This window comes from Carcharodon carcharias, chromosome 28 (assembly GCF_017639515.1).
Source record: "Carcharodon carcharias isolate sCarCar2 chromosome 28, sCarCar2.pri, whole genome shotgun sequence".
In the NCBI taxonomy this organism is placed as follows: domain Eukaryota; kingdom Metazoa; phylum Chordata; class Chondrichthyes; order Lamniformes; family Lamnidae; genus Carcharodon; species Carcharodon carcharias.
Window position 1 is genome coordinate 36,572,640 of NC_054494.1, and position 17,391 is coordinate 36,590,030.

General features: G+C 38.9%; 1 protein-coding gene across 9 annotated transcripts in view; it reads right to left on the reverse strand.

Annotated features, from left to right (window-relative positions):
* Nucleotides 1-340: 340 nt before the first annotated feature.
* Nucleotides 341-17,391, reverse strand: part of p4ha1b (prolyl 4-hydroxylase, alpha polypeptide I b) — an 81,590-nt gene continuing 64,539 nt past the window's right edge. For 8 of the 9 annotated variants that reach the window (XM_041176491.1, XM_041176493.1, XM_041176495.1 and 5 more), the window contains exons 11-15: nucleotides 13,823-13,876; nucleotides 11,397-11,462; nucleotides 7,940-8,008; nucleotides 5,430-5,526; nucleotides 341-1,724 (exon numbers count right to left, since the gene is read on the reverse strand). In XM_041176491.1, the coding sequence (XP_041032425.1) occupies nucleotides 1,654-1,724; nucleotides 5,430-5,526; nucleotides 7,940-8,008; nucleotides 11,397-11,462; nucleotides 13,823-13,876 (357 nt within the window). In that variant the 3' untranslated portion in view covers nucleotides 341-1,653. Of the gene's footprint in view, nucleotides 1,725-5,429; nucleotides 5,527-7,939; nucleotides 8,009-11,396; nucleotides 11,463-13,710; nucleotides 13,765-13,822; nucleotides 13,877-17,391 lie in introns of all 9 variants that reach the window. The other variant, XM_041176487.1, reaches the window with a different exon arrangement.

Genomic DNA, 17,391 nt, shown 5'->3' on the forward strand with positions numbered 1-17,391 from the left:
AAAACTGAGATAAGGGCTGATTTTATTTTAAAATAAAAGATATATAAATACACATTTCTCCAATTGACAGTACAGAATAAACGCTTTTCCTCTGAAAAAGATTCACCTGGGAACTTGATTGTTGCATTTATGCTATTCCGTCATTCTATTCTTCACCCCCCCCCCCCCCACCCCCCACCGCCACCCCCAACCAGTTCTTCTTAAACTTTTCACAGTTTAGAAGTTCTAATTTTCATTCTTCTTCACACTTGTTTATTTAAAAAGTTTACCCAGTGGCTGTTCCTTTTAAAACATGATTATCTGGGTAAATTAGGAAAGAGAGGGAGAGGAGCAACAATGCTTGTGAAATGTATATTTAAAAAAAAACAGAAAAAAGATACATATCCAGTAACAAATCAGTATTTCTAGTAAGTACACAATGATCACATCTTTACTGAATGATTTCAAAGATGCTTAAAGCAAAGGCACACTCATGTTGAGGACCCAACTGATTCTTGATGTTGGAATAATGAATCGACATTGTCACACGACACAATTCACATGTTTCAACGGGTTTTGCTGGAGGTGGTGGTGAACAGTTAGAAAGAGCAGCAGTAAGTGACAACGAATCACACGGAGAGAGCAAATGTTAGCAGTGATGTAGCATTCTGTGCAAAACTGCATCAAGTCTTGCATTCTTGAGTATACCACACATATATTACTGGTATCCTCAAACATATGGTGGAATGCAGTACAAATACAGCCACCTTATTTAAATAAATAATTGCTCAGCTATCTCCCTAAGTGTGAAACTGAAAATCTCCGACATTACCTTTTCTTCAAAAAAAAACCCCCCTAAATCAATGATTCATTGGAGTGCTCAACAGTTTCTTGAAAAGCTTCAAGATTCAGATGATTTTCTTACATTTAATAAAAGGGAATTAGGTACTGCTAAATCCAACACTGGGGCTTTTCAGTGAACCGTGTGACTTCAGAGGCCCCATCTACATCATTGTACGTACACTAAACTAGCAAACATAACTACAAAAACTCAAGTTTGGAAAACGCTTGATTAACCAGGATACCTTGTGAAGCAAAAGCCCTGCTCTTTCAGTGAGTGATGCATTTCATAAGAGCAGGCCAAATTCTGAGAAGCAGTTTCAGATAGAGTTATTTCTGAAAGCCACATGATGCAACAGGTGCCCAAAGAAAGCATACTCCCGAGGAATGACTGCACAATCTTTGCTCTCAGCAATGATCTCGTGCGTGCTGAGGGTGCAGCTTCACATTGGAATCTCAGGATTGTGAAATCACCCCTTAGAAATCAATTTGTTGAAAGGAACCGAGTATCTTTAGCAAAATTCTTTTTTCTTCCAAAGACCAAGGAGAAATACAGTTTAAGTGGAAGATTTAATGAATGCAAGAAACATTTCCAGTCTTGTAACCGGCCTGGCTTGCTTGAATCAAACCTGTCAATGGAAAGGGTTATAAAACATGAACCTTTCTGCTCAGGTTTTCATTATGGTGGTGAACAGAAAGGTCTTCAAGTCGGGCTAATTCTTGGCGGGGTGGTGGGGCAAGAACAGTGAACAATGTTGAGTCGAAACAGTAACTGAGCTGTAGTGTAAGTGGTGTGGACACAGGGAGGATAATTCACATACACTGTAAGGCATATCAATCAAACTCTGACAAGTTACATCTTCTTCGGAATTCCTGCCCACGTTCATGGATCCACTTATTTGACACTGAAAAACAGCCAATTGGACACATGTCAGTAAACATACTGCCCATTTCCTCACTGCTCCAGCAATTCAGACCCACCCTCAAGGGACAAACTACCTCTGTTCATCCCATCATTATAGGCTCTATTAAAAATCTACAAACAAGTAGCCATATGTGTAGATAACTCTAAAACAGCCTTTATAAATAAAGGTTTAGTGTGTGGCCCAATAATTCATGTAGTGAGGCCCCTTTTTAAAAAAAAACACAAAGCAGAAAGTTCAAAACCCAAAATGCAGTTTTGTTAAACTTATTCAATGAGGGCTCACTTGTCCTTTTGTAAAAAAAAAATCATTCATGAGATGTAGGCAAGGCCAGCATTTATTTCCCATCCCCAGACAACTTTGCTATCTAGCTGCAGCCACTGATATGATGTTTCTGTTGCCTGACAGTTCATTTACACATGATAAAATTTAAAAAAAACCACATGTAAACAATAATTCTATTATACATTTGATAATCTAATCCTTTTTAGCTTTTCATCCATGAACATATAGGAGACAAGTACGAACAGAATACTCAGTGGGGAAATACGAAATACAGAATTTGACATGAGATGTTTCATAATTACCTCATGAACAAGTCACTGAATTGTTCTCACTCTTAAAGGCTGCAATTCATATAAGGAAGGTGACAGAGGAATGGTTATACACCTAGGGTGTATTTTTACCTCATGTTAATCTTAGAAACCACAAAACTATTCAAGAAAATGTGAATTTGCTTTCATTTATTTGAAGAATTTTATCTTAGTGGTAAGTTGTCTGAGTACATTTTCACATACACACTGTACAGTGTATTCTAAAGGATACAACACTGGGTGAATTCTTCGCAGCATATTTTAAAAGGCGTTCACTCCAGATGTACAGTAGCCCTTGACAGAGCTGCTACTATATTTGCCTATGGTTCATAATTCATGGCTGGTCCAGCTGTGGGAAGTTGACAGGCTGGGCTGTTTTCCCATCTTCCAGGTGGTCGACAATACATTGACCTGGATTCTGGTTTGGGCAGTGCGGTGGGGCTTGGGGGGTTGTGGGGAAGCAAAGCAATCAACATTTGCAGACAACACAAAAACAGGGAGCATGACCTACTGTGACAAGGGCTGTAAGCAACTCGAAGAAGCCAAGTACAGGTTAATACATTGGGCAGATAGATAGATGTCAGCTAAAATTGAATGCAGATAAATGCAAGGCGCTACACTTTTGAAGGAAAAATAAGGAAATGTAAAACCATAAAAGGATTGGAAGAACAAGGACAATGGCGGGGGGGGTGCAGTTATTCAGACAGACACTTACTAGTTGCTAAAATTGATTTAAACAAAACATATGCAGCCCTTTATTTTATATATGGGGAATAGAGTATAAAAGTTAGAATACTGCTTCCAGTTTTGGAAGCCATACTTTAGTAAAGATATCAAATAGAATAAAAGAATATTTGTACTGTAGAAGGAGGCCATTTGGCCTGTCATGTCCATGCAGACTCTCTGCAAGAGCAACTCAGCTGGTCCCACTCCCCTGTTTTCTCCCCTTAGCCCTGCAATATTTTCTGGTTGGAAAGAGTCTATAAGAGATTCACCACAGTGATAATTAAAACCTATCAGGATCGACAGGAGAAACTGGGACACCTTTTTACTAGAAGAGAAAAAGCTTAGTGGAGACTTGTTCGCAATTAAAAGAGGCTCTGAAATGGCAAATAGGGACTAAGAAAAGATTCTATGGGTCACTGAGTGAGTGAATGGGTAAGAGTTTAAAATCATCAAAATATAAGAGGGAGAGATCAGGAGAAATTGGCATTTTTACATTTCCCAATATGTCACAGGTGATTGTGGGGCCAAAACGGACCAACCGCAATGGCTCCAATTACCTATTTTTGTGACCCAGGAAATGTCAGGTTCCAGTATGCTGAGACAGGGAGCTCACTGTTTTTTTGCTACTGTCCTGTGTACAATCAGCCAACAGCATATCATCGATATATATAAAAAAAATACATGGACTTTAATCTTCTGTTTCTTCCTTCTGTTCAAAATGTCTGGGATGTACTTGAAAACTGGTTACAGTGTGATGACTGAAACCAGGAGCTCTGGGGAAACTGTAGGCACTGAACTTCAACCTGGCAGTCTATGATGCAAAATTCATGAGCTGCTGTTTCAGATTCAACCCCATTACTTCTACCTCCCTTTTTATTTCTCTTGACCCTGTTTCCTTCCCTTTTTGTCACAGTCAGCTCATTCAAAAACTTTTGTTGTGCATACCCTGGTCCACTCGCTTATTATTCTTGTCCTTGCTGACCTACATTGAGGTGCTGTGGGACCATGAGTGAAATTGTTTAAAATCTTCTATAACCTTGCATCTTCCTGGCTTGGTGACCACCTCTAGCTCCACCACACCCTGTTCCTCCAACTCCAACACTAACTTGTTCCTCTTGAACTGCCTCCCTCCCTTTGCCCCATGTTCTGGAATTTCTTTCCTAAGCCCCTTTAACTCTCTGCCCCTTTTTTTGGCTTAATGTCCTTGTCATGAAGAGATATTAATGTCTATAATGTTATTGGAAATTATTTTTAAATTGCAATTGTAGTAGGGTCTGTGTCCATTTGTGTGTGTGTGTGTGTGTGTGTGTGTGTGTGTGTGTGTGTGTCTTAATTGGATTAAAGCCAGCTAGTCTGGGTGCTTTGATGTATAGTAGTTTTGAAATGTTAATTAGATAAAAGTAAGGAGGAAAAGATAAAGAAAATTTGCATTTTTAAAGAAACCATTCAAAAGAATGGGTGAAATCTTGCACCTAGCTAGGAGGTGCCAAGCAATGTGTTTATATTACTAATAAAATTGGTGGAATGAAAGGATTATTGTTAGGAGAAGTAAAATTTAAAAACCCAGTAATACAATGAAAATTTACATTCAAAGGGGAAGCGAGGCGTAAACAGAAAGGAGTTTGTATGTATAAGGCAGAAGTATGTAAGGTCTAACCAGCCTCTAAGCCTACAATTGTGCAAAGGAACCAAATTACAAAGTTTTTGAATTTGTAAGGTTGAATGTGCTTTGCCTGATGTCTATTTAGAGTTTGTGGGTTATTGTTGCCTTGGTGAAGATTTACCTGGGAGTGATTAATTTGGGGATTTGTTTAAAAGTTATGGTAGTAATTTTAGACATGTATGTGTTTAATTTGTTAACTTAATAAATGTTTAATTTAGTTTTATATAAAAACCTCTTGAGGCTCGGTGGTCTTATTCCTGAATTCAGAGCTGCATCTCAAACATACCAATTGAAAATATAGGTTATGACAGTTGTTCAAGTTTCACTCAGATTTAAACAACTCAACCTTTACCAACTGCTGTGTCATAACAGACCTGCTTTTTGTACAACACCTCCTTGAGATGCCTTTGATGTTTTTCTATGTCAAAGACACTATGTAAATACAAGATTTTGTGATTCTAGAGAAAAAGACTGCTGGGGTATGTGGCCTTTGACAAAATAGTTGTTTTAAAGGAAATGACTATGGTGTAAAAGTATGTGCAGTGTTTCACAGTCCCTTGTCGAGTTCCCACTATTACTTTTAAGTATACAGTAAAACCTGGGAATTATTCAGAACGGCAGAATAACCTTTGATAATTATGCAGCATAATATATATGGCTAACACTCAGCCCAGCTCCTCCAAAATTGATGTGAAGCATACTCACCCCATTTGTTTCCAACTAATACTGGACAAGCTGCATGCCGGGTGCTGTAATCACCTTCCCCACTGGGAAAAAGGTTGTACCAAAATACTGCCGTGCCCTGCAATATAAGCACCCAAAAGTGTCACAACATTAAAAGCAAATGAACTGATTAACATACACTGTGAGCACAACAATGGTCTAAAAGAATGCCTACAGATTGTGCTGAATACACTTGTGAAGGGTAGCTGACGAATTCTTTAAACAATCTTGAAATCAAGATAGAATGAGCCCCACCTGGACTTCACACTCTTGCACTGTTTTGATAAAAATCACATCCAATTTTTGACTGAGTGAGCAAATTAAGCAGATTGGTCTGAATTTTGATTACTTTTCCATGAAGGAAAGATCAGCAGTATCAGGACTGCAACAAAGCACACATCATTTCTCGACACACTTGCAGCACCAGTGTCAGTTTAATGATCTGTGAAGACTGCCTTGCTCTTTTTAAATAATGAAGCAGGAATGACTAAGGGGGGACGTCTCCACCACAAGCAAATGGCATCAATTATATCTGGGCTCACACTTGCCTGCACTTCTGAGGGTGTACACCATTAGTGGAGATTTGACTTAGATGCCAAACTAAACCTCTGCCTGCTGCAGTGGATCAAATGAATGTTAAAGATTCCATGGTGCCATTCAAAGAAGAGAGAGTTTCCCGGCATCTTAACAAATGTCACCATCAACAGCATGAACTGGCCATTCGTTCCATTGCTGTCTGCAAAATGCCTCCACCTCTTGCTCCATTAATAGCCAGTGCACTTCAGGTTGGTACTTTATAGATAAATTCCTTTGGAAAGTTTGAGATGATTGAAGCCTCTAAGTAAATGCAAGTCTTTCTTTTCTATTTATGTTTAAATACCCAGTGCGTGCTTAAAAAACCAAAAAACACAAACTGGTAAAAAAGGGAATTATTTTAATGCTAGAAGAGCAGTTCCAACTGACATTGAATGTGCTAATTAAAGGTCAGCCAAACATTGCATTGCAAGAACAGTTATGTATTCAAAGCTGCCTTGAACGTTCCTCATTCTCTCTCCATATTACTTCCTCTGATGTTGCCCCTTACTTAAGGGAGAACTAAATTTACTTTTGTATAGCATTTTTCACATCCTCAGGACAGTCCAAAGCCTATAAATTAAATACCAAGCCTGGTCACTATTGTGATGTAGACAAATGCAACAACCTGTGTGTGCAAGCAAGGTTCCAGATTATCTGTTTGCTGAGTGTTGACTGAGGCAGAACTGTTAACCAGGATTTTGGGAGACATCCCCGGTCCTTCCTCTTCAAATAGGCTTTGCATTCACCAGACCAGGCAGGTGAGCACTGGTTAAGTATCTCAGCTGAAAGGCAATGCCTCTGATAATGCTGCACTCCTTCAGTGCTGCTTCCATTATGTGCCCAAGTTCTGACCTGGAATTTGAACTCTCAACCTGCTGACTCAAGAGATGAAAATGCCACCTCATGCTCTCCAACTCTTGATACCTTGAATAAAGCATGATTTTCTTGGCTTAGTTCACACAATGCCACATCTTTGCCAATCATGTTGTGATAATGAGTAGGGTTGAGAAGAAAGTTTAACTGGCTCACTAATGCTTCCCCCACACCAGCCCTGCAATGGCCTGGATAAGAATACAAACTCATCATTTGGAAAAATATATCATAAATCTAAGCCCAAACACTCCGTTATCATCCTGCTATGTGTTCTGTTCCTTAATTCCATGGTCAGGTTATTTTTCAACATAGTTTCTTTCATCAGTGCTACAAGAATTGTAGTCCAAACCAGTACCTCTTTCACTGTGACAGTTTTCCTCTCTGAGCTTACTGTGATTTTAAAAAATTCTTTCATGGCATTTGGGTGTCGCTGGGGAGGCCAGCATTTGTTGCCCATCCCTAAATGCCCTTGAGCCAAGAGGCTTGCCACATCATTCCAGACAGCGGTGGGTCTGGAGTCACTTGTAGACTAGCATATTCCCTTCCCTAAAAAGGACGTTAGTGGGCCAGATGGGTTTCTACAACAATCGACAATGGTTTCATGGTCACCATTAGAGACTGCATTCCAGATTATTAATGAATTAAGATTGCATCAGTTCTTAATGTTTACAAAATGCACTCTTTTACCAATATTATTGATTAATTAAAGAAGTATCAGATATCAATTGGAGGGTCAAAAGGCCTCAGTTTGTTTGCTATAGGTCCATTCAGAAATTTGCTTTGTGGAACCCGTTGATCAGTAGGTTCCCTTTAATTACACGAATCCAAAATTCTACTCATCTCATTTGGATAACATTGAGTTAAACAGTCAAGGGTGGTGAACGCAGGGCAGAAGAGAAGACAGACCTCAAATGGCGCAACAGAATTAAGTGCAATGAAGAGGAACAGTCTCCAAGTGATTGAGAACGTGCTCAGGAGAGAGTGTGGTTATGTGCATGCAAGCATTGTATTGTGGAAGGAGAGATAGAAATCAAATCTAATACCTTCTGTGGCCACACTGCTGCTCCTACTTCAGGAAAGACTGTGGCTCCTCCAGCTGCTACATCACTCATCTAGCAGAATAAAATCAAAGTTAGAGCATAATGACTACAGAAAATATCTCCTGAACAGCACCAAATTCAATGAAAGATATTTAATAGATTGTATAATTAGTGTCAAGCCACAAATAAAATCTATTGAACAGCCAGAATGTTATCTCCATCTCAGATGTCTGATATTTCTTAAAGCATCAGGATCACTTGACGTGTCCTCTATGAAATAGCAATATAATTACAGAATGAGGACTGAAACCTATCTGCCTGCTCTGGTCCCACTGTCCCATGCCCCCCAACCTTTAATCACATTCATTAAGAAGCTATATCCGACCATGGCTCTTTAGGCTGAAAGCCATATGTTGCACATATACCACATTACCTATTTTCCTCCCTTCCCCCCACTTTCACACTCAAAAAAAGAAACAAGCAAGGCATGATGCTTTGTACCTGGTTCTGCATTTGATGAAGGGGCCTGTAACACTAGGTTTCAACTGCTACTCAAAATGAGCTTTATTGCCAAACACTGAATTTAAATTACCTGACTTTGCACAATTCACAGTAAATTTTGCCTGGAGGTCTTAGCAAGTTTACTTCTTAGAAGTTGAAAGGATACAAAATGTGTGTGTGTGTCTAATGTGTTACAGGTTACTGTGTGTCAAAGTGCACATTCTTGCTGCCTTAAATTTATTAATTGCCATATGAAAAATACTAGTCATCAAACTACTAGTCTGGAGGCTGGATTAAAGCCTGCCTGACACTGATGAATGTCAAATTGGTGCGTCCTCTCTTCAATTCTAGAGTATGTTCCCCTGTTGTCTTGAAAGAAGAACAAAGTTGCATTTACATAGCTCCTTTCAAGTCCTCAGGATATGCCAAAGCACTTCACAGCAGTGAACTGCTGTAATGTAGATAAACACAGCAGTCAATATGCTCACAAATTGATAAATTAGATGAACAATCAGCTAATCTGTTTTTCCCTACCTCCTGGGATGGTTGATAGGTAAATATTGGTCAGAACACCAAGAGAGCTCTTTCTGTTCTTCAAATAGCACCATAGAGTTTTTCACTACCCACCTAAACAAACTATGGCAAAAGTATAATAATTTTCATAATATTTTTCTGGTTCATTGTAAAGTAGGTTTATGGGTGTGAGTATAGTTGGGTCTGTCTGTGTGATTTAATTACATTTGGAGTCAGGTTGACTGCAAGCTGGAAATCATCAAAAGAAGCTAGGTGCAGAAAGGTGCTTGAAATGCTGAGTAAACATGGATGCTGGCTTAGCGTGTAAGGTGTGAAGAGAATTTGCAATTTTAGATAAATGAAAGGATTGTTTGGATTTCAAAGGGATCTTAGTCTGTTTACAATTAGCTAGCTAAGTAAGGCTAAGGAATTGGGTTTATTTTTCCCAAAGACAATAGTGGCAGCATGAAAGTTTTTATATTATGAGGAAAATACAGTTTCAAAGACATATGGAACAATAGAATTTACAAATTAAAGAAACATATATAAAGGAGAATGAAAAGCTATGTGAGGAGAGGGCCATGTAAGATGAGGGGAATAGACAGAGTGGACAGGATAAAATTGTTTCCCTTGATGGAGAATTCTAGAACCAGGGGACATAGATTCAAGATAAGTGGCAGGAGTAGGGGGAACATGAGGAAGAATTTTTTTACGTATTAGGTAGTGGGTGTCTGGAATTCGCTGCTCAAGTCAGTGGTAGAGGCAGAAACTTTAAACTCTTTTAAAAAGTACCTGGATCTGCACCTTAAATGCTGTAAGCTGCAGGGCTATGGGCCGGGTGCAGGAAGGTGGGATTAGAAAAGGCACCTGGGTGTCCTCGGGCTAACGTGGACAAGATGGGCCTTCTGTGCTGTAACTTTTCTATGGTTCTAAGATCTAACAGGAGTGCATGAAACAGCTTTCAAGAAGCTTCCAGCCATTTGTGCATAAGTCTGCTATGTAAAGTGACTGAAGTTGGGGAGTGACTGAAGTTGGGGAAGGCATTTGAAATTCCACTGTCACATAGGTATTGTGTTAACTTGCTGGTTTTGTTTGAATCTAAAATCTATTTTGGACGGTTGCCTTAAAGGGGGTGTATATATAACTGGGGGTCAGGTCAATTAGGAATTTTAGGATTTGTCATAGTAGTAATTCATTCTAGTTTATGTAAGTTCTTGAAATTTTTTTATTTTATTAACGGATATTTTAATTTAATTTTACGATCTCTAAAGGTTTTGGTGGACTCATTATTTCTGAATTCAATGCACACATCTTCTTGTAATAAATACAAATTACAAAACCGTGTTGATAGCGCGACCAAGTCTCTGTCGTGGATTTGGTCCACCTAGCACACATAACAAAATACATGGGGCTTTGGTTTAACACCTCATGTAAAAGACAGAGCCAGCTACCACTGAGCGAAGCTGCAACAATCCCTGGCCAAGAGAGCAGTCATTTAACCTTTTAGGCACTTCTTAGGGGCACAGTGCAGAATGATGACTCTGCCTGTACTCTTTAGGAAATACATGTAGCCTGAACTGGCGCCAACAGTGGGCTCCTTAAGTTTACTCTGCCTTACCTCTACAATCTCTTCTGGCCTTACATCCCAGCTCTCAGTTTCTTCCAACTCAGATTTAGCTATTACCAGTGTAGCCCCTGCACTCTGGAATTCCCTTCATGTCCTTATCTCCTCGCGTGTCTTACTTATATTCATTTTCAAAAAGGCAACACTTCAGCTATACCTCTCATCAATTGCCCAACCCTCTTACCAAACGTTTGCTTGATGTTGAATCCCTTTTTTTTAAGTCTATCTTGGGATAATAAGGTGTCCTAGAAATGCATACTGTAGAAAGTTAAGGATACAATTTGTGTCCTCACGCTGGAGCACTAACTCCCTGCATATCAAGAATTCCAGAGACCCATCCTAGGATCTTAAATGCAGTTTTGCACTTGAAGGAACTGGCTGCACTGTTGAAACATAAAAGCACCTACAGTGCAGTAGGATTCTGCTGAACTTCTGATCTCAGCAGTACCTCTGTGGGAAGGTGCAACCAGAACCAGGTGTTCTACTGGATGAGGTGGGATGAGGGAGAAAAATAAAAGATTAAAATAAATGGTCAATCCTTTCCCACAACTGGTTAAAATGCCAAAAACACTTTTTTAAATGCACAAACTAAATATACAACAGCTATTTTACAAGAAAACAAACCCTTGCTTGAAACACAGACAGCTTAATCACAATTTTTAATCTTGTGACTCCAAAGCAACACACAAACTAGATCATGAGACCATAAGACATAGGAGCAGAAATTAGGCCATTCGGCCCATCGAGTCTGCTCCACCATTCAATCGCTGAATTAATTGTTCTCGTTCAAATCAAGTGAGTATCAGAATGAATTTTACTTACGTAAAATAACCAGGTAGCAATCCTGTTCCCAGTCCCCAACTCTTTGAATGCATCAGGTTCATCTTTCTATTTAAAAAATAAGAATGTTTCTGTTGATGCAATGTCAGTAACATCGGCCATGAAATTTTACTGTGCCAGTATTAATGATGACATTGCACTTACGTACAATTCTTTTCTCTGTTATTGTAACAGAAGCACCAACCCATAAATGCTTTGACAAATGGATTTGTCCCTCCAACATTAACAGCAGACAAAGCAATTCCATAAGCATATTAGATGTTTGCACATTAATTTTTTTGCAGACCTCAATTTGTGGGTGATTGTGATTCTTCCCAGTAGCACATTACAGAGCAAGCCAACTCTAGCCATGTGTTACATCTGGTATGTTTCCAAGTAACAGTCAATACTAAATTAAAGTAAGGTTTGATTCTGCCTTTCTATCCTATCTGCCTCTAAGCACTCTACATAGTTTCCAAATCTCCCCTAATGATGAGGATGCATTGTTTTTAACCTTATTATTTTTCCTTGCACACTTCTCATTCAAGTCAAGTCAACTGTGCACTTTAATTTCCCTTATGCTGAAACCTTCCAGACATGTTGCAGGAGCTCCATTTCAATCCAACTATGGGCATCTTCAACAATCACAATAGTTTATTGGCCTTAGTGTCTAAAGTCACTATTTTGGAGACATGTCAGAGAAGTGTCCCCTGACTGGAATACGCAAGATAGCCATCAGGAGTCTCATGCCCACAACAGATAATCAGCAAAACAGAGAATGGGGGGCTATACAGAGCTTCAGCCTCTTACTGTTAGTGCAGCTGGGGTGTAAAATACAAGCACTTACATGTTAATAGCCTCCTTCTGTGAAATATACCATCCGCACTTTCAGCAAATGATAATTTCACTCTGCAATATGCAAATTCCATCTTAATTTCCTGCCTCTACTTTCTATTTCATATTCATTCGATTCAAAAAGATAAACACAATTGCTCCATATAATTCTGAAATCTTCCTTCAAATATATTTAACGCACAAATTATCAACCTACATTTTTTTTCTGCATCACAAATGACACAAAAGGTCAACTAAATATTTTTTCAATGCTTGTTCTAGCTCAGAAATTGTACCAAACACCCAGAGTACAACTTTCTTCAATTCAATACAAATATTCTTCTTCACCATAACATGTTCACAGCTATTCAGTAGAATATCTTAATATATTAAAAATAATATATTGTCACTCTTTTCCTCTAAGGATATTGGGCTCAATAAATCTTCTACCTGAATATATCAGAACAGTACACCTAGTGCACCCTGACACATACTCTAGACGCCACATCTTGGCACATCTGCAGAACAAATCAGCAAAACGTCTGAACTGCAGCCTGAAATTTACCAACATTTTTCGCAGAACAGGGATGGGAACAGAGCATGTGACTAATGTGCTCCTGCATTGTGTTGCAGTTTTAAGGGAGAACGTCCCAGTCATATACATCCAAAACAAAAAAAGACCTAAACGAGCAAGATCATAGGAACGATAGCGCAAGTGCCTGAATTCTAGCCAAGCTTTACTTTATCAATGTATTAATCACGTATGTGAGCATTGATACAGGATGGATTTATTGATCAATATAAAAGATCTATCACTGAGCCATGAAAAATATCTCATCAGAAAAGCGAAGCTTAATATAACTGTGAAGAATCTTTTGATAAACAGAGAAGTTTAACAGATCGTAAGGGTCAAATACTGTATTTATCTCATTCTTTGGTCAGACTGCATTGGGTTTTAATTGTCAAAGGGCTTCTCGACAAGTTGCAGTTCTCCTACACACGTTTACCACTAAGACATTGGAGTGTCAATGAAGTACCTTCAGTACTGCTATAGTCAGAGGTTTGATGTGCAGGGATTGATAATACATATCAAAATACTCTCATAAAACAAGAGTTATGTCAACTTTATGGCTAATACTAAATTTGAACTTATAGACATTTCCACTTTACTGCAGCAAAAGAAAATCAACAATCTACACGCTTTTCTTTCCCCTAATTTCATGGAAAGATTCCTTCCCTAATTTACCAAACAATCTTGTGCGCACTGAATTTGTTTATATTGGTTCTTGAATTTTGTGATGGTAAAGCCATCACTCAGCATGCAGTGATTTAAAATAATTATATATTGATCAATCAATAAGCTTTCCCCAAATGAGATTCCATGACGGAAATGAGGTGCTGCCTTATCATGCAACATTAGGGCTAGTCTATTCACGCAATCCTATTATAAAAAGCAGAATGTTTTGGAATAGTCGTAACTTGCCCGAGCAAAGTCATGGTGGGGCTCATACTGCCCTCCCACGCCATAATTAGCCACCTGAAAAAAGAAACAGACGGAGGAAAAAAGAGAGCTGAAACAGCAATAACGCACTTACCCGTCCAAAGTCAAAATGAGGCTCGTACTGGCCCCCAACCCCATAATTGGCCACCTATAGCAGAATGAGAAGTCAGACAGAACTAGTCAAATGCTCAACATTTCACAAGCACTGAGTACTATTCAGAGGTGTACTGTACAACGAAAAGGAAGTGTATTCACAGACCACATCAGCAATAATGACCTATGGTTTGGCCAACAGTGTGTTCAAATTGAAATTAGGACTTTTATTTTGCATTGTGTTTTAATTCCACTAATATTAGCAGGTTAGAAAACTGTACAAACATAATCCAAAAATGGCATTAAATGGAGCAGAGGATATTACACATGTCCAGGGTTATATCATGGCAGCAACTGCGTCTTAGCTTGGCTTTCTTTTGTGTCAAAAAAAAAAATCAGGAATAGGATAAAAGACAAGCTTATTCCTTGTTAAGCGATCCCAAACAAACTGCAAAGAAGAACATTGAAGTCCTGTCAGAAGACGCTGAACCAACCACGGTTTAAAACATTCACGATAATGATGGATTTGGGCTTGAAGCAAAATAAATTCACAAGAGATGAGCTCTTGCTTTCTCATGTTTGAAATTACTGTATAATCTTGTTTTCCCATTTATTTTAAACAGTTTAACACTGATTGGAAAATCTAATCCACATCATCAATGCACCAAAATCCTTACCTGTGTGTTGGCTGTCATTGATGAAATATATCCTCCTTCCATCCCTTCTCCTTTCAACCAGGGCATTGCTATCAGCTGTTGTCTTGCTCCTCCAGCCAGTGATATTTATATGGAAACTCACCCTGCAACTTCAGTCCTGGCTGCTGTTGCTAGTTTTAAATCTTCTTGTACCTACCTTGCTTGGCTGCCCCTAATTTTAAAACCATCAACAGGAGCTGGGGCTAGGTGGGAGCACTGCTGTTTAAACATCACAGTGCTGGATGAGCAGGGCAGGAGAGAGCACCAACAGTTAGGAAGGTGCCACTTTTGGGTAATAATGTTAGCCCACCCACTTTACAGAAGTAGTTCTGTTAGAACGGAAACCGGAAGGAGACATGTCCCATGTACAAGGCAACCCTTACCTTCAGGGATTAACAGAAAGCATTTGCATGCTCAGGGAATTAAATTAGAATCTAGTCTAGTAAAATAAGTGTTTCTTGAGGTTGTATAAAGAAGAATATTTACAATTTTTGTTACCACTTGTAAGTAAACAATCCTAAATAAATGCTATGAGCATGGGATCAGATGTTTAGGTTTGTAAGGGGCTTTCATGAAAAATATAAATTTCTGTGGAATTCAGCTTAAGCCACTGTTAGTTTATAGTTTGAAAGTCTTAGACTAGACTTTTGTTACTAAAACTAGGGACAAGTTTCCTCCACATTAGTAATATTGTACACTTAATGGAATGATTTCCTGTTTCTGGCAAAACCATAGCTTAAAAAAGACAGTAAAGGCCTTGCCTCTTTGTTGATGTCGCTACTAACAAGAGTTTCCCTTGTGGGAACACTGAGCCACATGCCATTAGAGATGGCTGCTATAGATCGGGAGTAAGGTAGTATAATTAATATGAAAGTGAAGGGAAGTGAAATCATTATTTTACTTAGTTTAATTCTAAGTAATAATCTGGGTTAACTTCTTCCAAAACCTTAATAATCTGCTTCTTTAAAATCACCTCCTATATGGGCTGAAAAACTTAAGCTTCTTCAATCCTTTCTCATAGTTCAGACCTCTCACATTAAGGACTAGCCTATATGCTTTCTCTTATTTAAGGCCTGGATCATTAATCAAGGTGCAATGTGCGCAATGTACTATATAGTTTAATCATACCTCCTCTGGTCACTATTCTGGCTGTATACTTGAATATCCTATAGGCCTTGCAGTGCCACATTGGTTGGACATGTTTAGTGTCAACTCTACCAAGACATCTAGGTCTATTTCAACTTCATGCCTAACCATTTCAACAATATCCCTGAAGCAGGCATGCCACCTGTTTTCCAATAATATGTGTAGCATTTTACACTTGGCTGTATTACATTTTGTCTAATACCATTCTGCCCACTTACATATTTTGGTCATCTCATTGTGTAATTGCTGAGATGCTGCTGCCTCACATTGCACAGCTCCTCCTAGTTTGATATCATCACTTGACGATTTTGCTTTGAGCTTCTGAATCCAGATCATTTATGTACATTGGAAACAATTGTGGTCCCAATACCTTGTCCTGAGGCAACCCACTCAGTTCTTCCTCACCTCCAGCCCACCCCAACATTACTTCTCCAAAGGATACATGTAGTTTCCTGCCTTTTATCCAGTTTCTTATCCATTCCCAAAGTTTACCTTGAATCCTCACAGTTCCATGAAGGCAGTGCGATGCTTTAAGGATTCAATTAGCATACCTTGATCAACCAATGTAAATGTGGTATTACAGATAACAAGATTCATTTTAAGTCTATTTAAAAGACAAATTATTTTCTATCAGGATTACATGGAGTTATAAGGTTCATTTAGGGAGAATATTTGGTCTAAATGAAAAGTTTAATCAAACATCTCTTCTAAAAGCCTTCTGCTGTCTTAAGTGCACTTCCTTCACAAGTGGTTTTGGTTTAACTAACAGAATGAAATTCAAAGTTTACATAGAATCCAATAAAGTGCAATTTTATGATAGTAATTTGCAGAAGGATAAAAATCTGGTCTGAACAGAACTTCTACCCCTCCCAATTTTCACCTCATTCCTGCTGAAACAAGTTGTTCAAGCATTTCCTATCAAAAAAATCACAAGTAACAGGTTGTAGAATCCATCGCTTTTCTAGCTGATATTAGAAATCATGCCTCCCCTTGAATGGTTGCATCAAAAATGCTGAAATTGTGTGTTAATTTCTTGAGCCATGACCTGCGTCACAAAGTTTTGTGCCCAAGTTCAGCCACCAGTGTGGTTGTAGTGATTAGCAACCTACTGTGTAAAATCAAGGGGCAGACTCACCTATGGACAGTGCAAGACCTGTTGGAGTAAAGGTGTAGAGTAATAGAGGAGGCCTCCAAGCATAGGGGAAAAAAAAATACTGCTTAATACACAGAACTCAACTTTACAAAACAGCAGCTGTCATTTGGACTGCACAGCTTAAAAGGACGTATGAAAAATCCTAACTCCACCTATCATCCTGGCTACTAGAGCTGGGAAGAGAGGATGATACCCATAATCTTGGTTATTAAATTGGGAGCTCTACCCTTCATCTTGGCTATTAAAAGCAGGTGCTGGAGAAGGTGGGCAAATGCTACCTAAGACATTAGCATTGTTGTAGGTGGGGAGAGCAAGGACTCCTTAGCAACTGAAGTTTGCACCACTAGCTAAGATCATATCTACTGAAATGAGAGAGATGGTGGAAATACTCAGCAAATCAGGCAGCATCTGTGGGGAGGAAAACAGGGTTAATATTTCAGATTGATGACCCTTTGTTAGAATTGGTCTGGTGAAAGGGCAGCTGCCTGACTCGCTAACTTTGTTCTCGCTCAGCAGCTGTGGCAGCATGCGTGGAGAACTTCCACCATTTTCTCTCTTGATTTCAGTTTTTCAGAC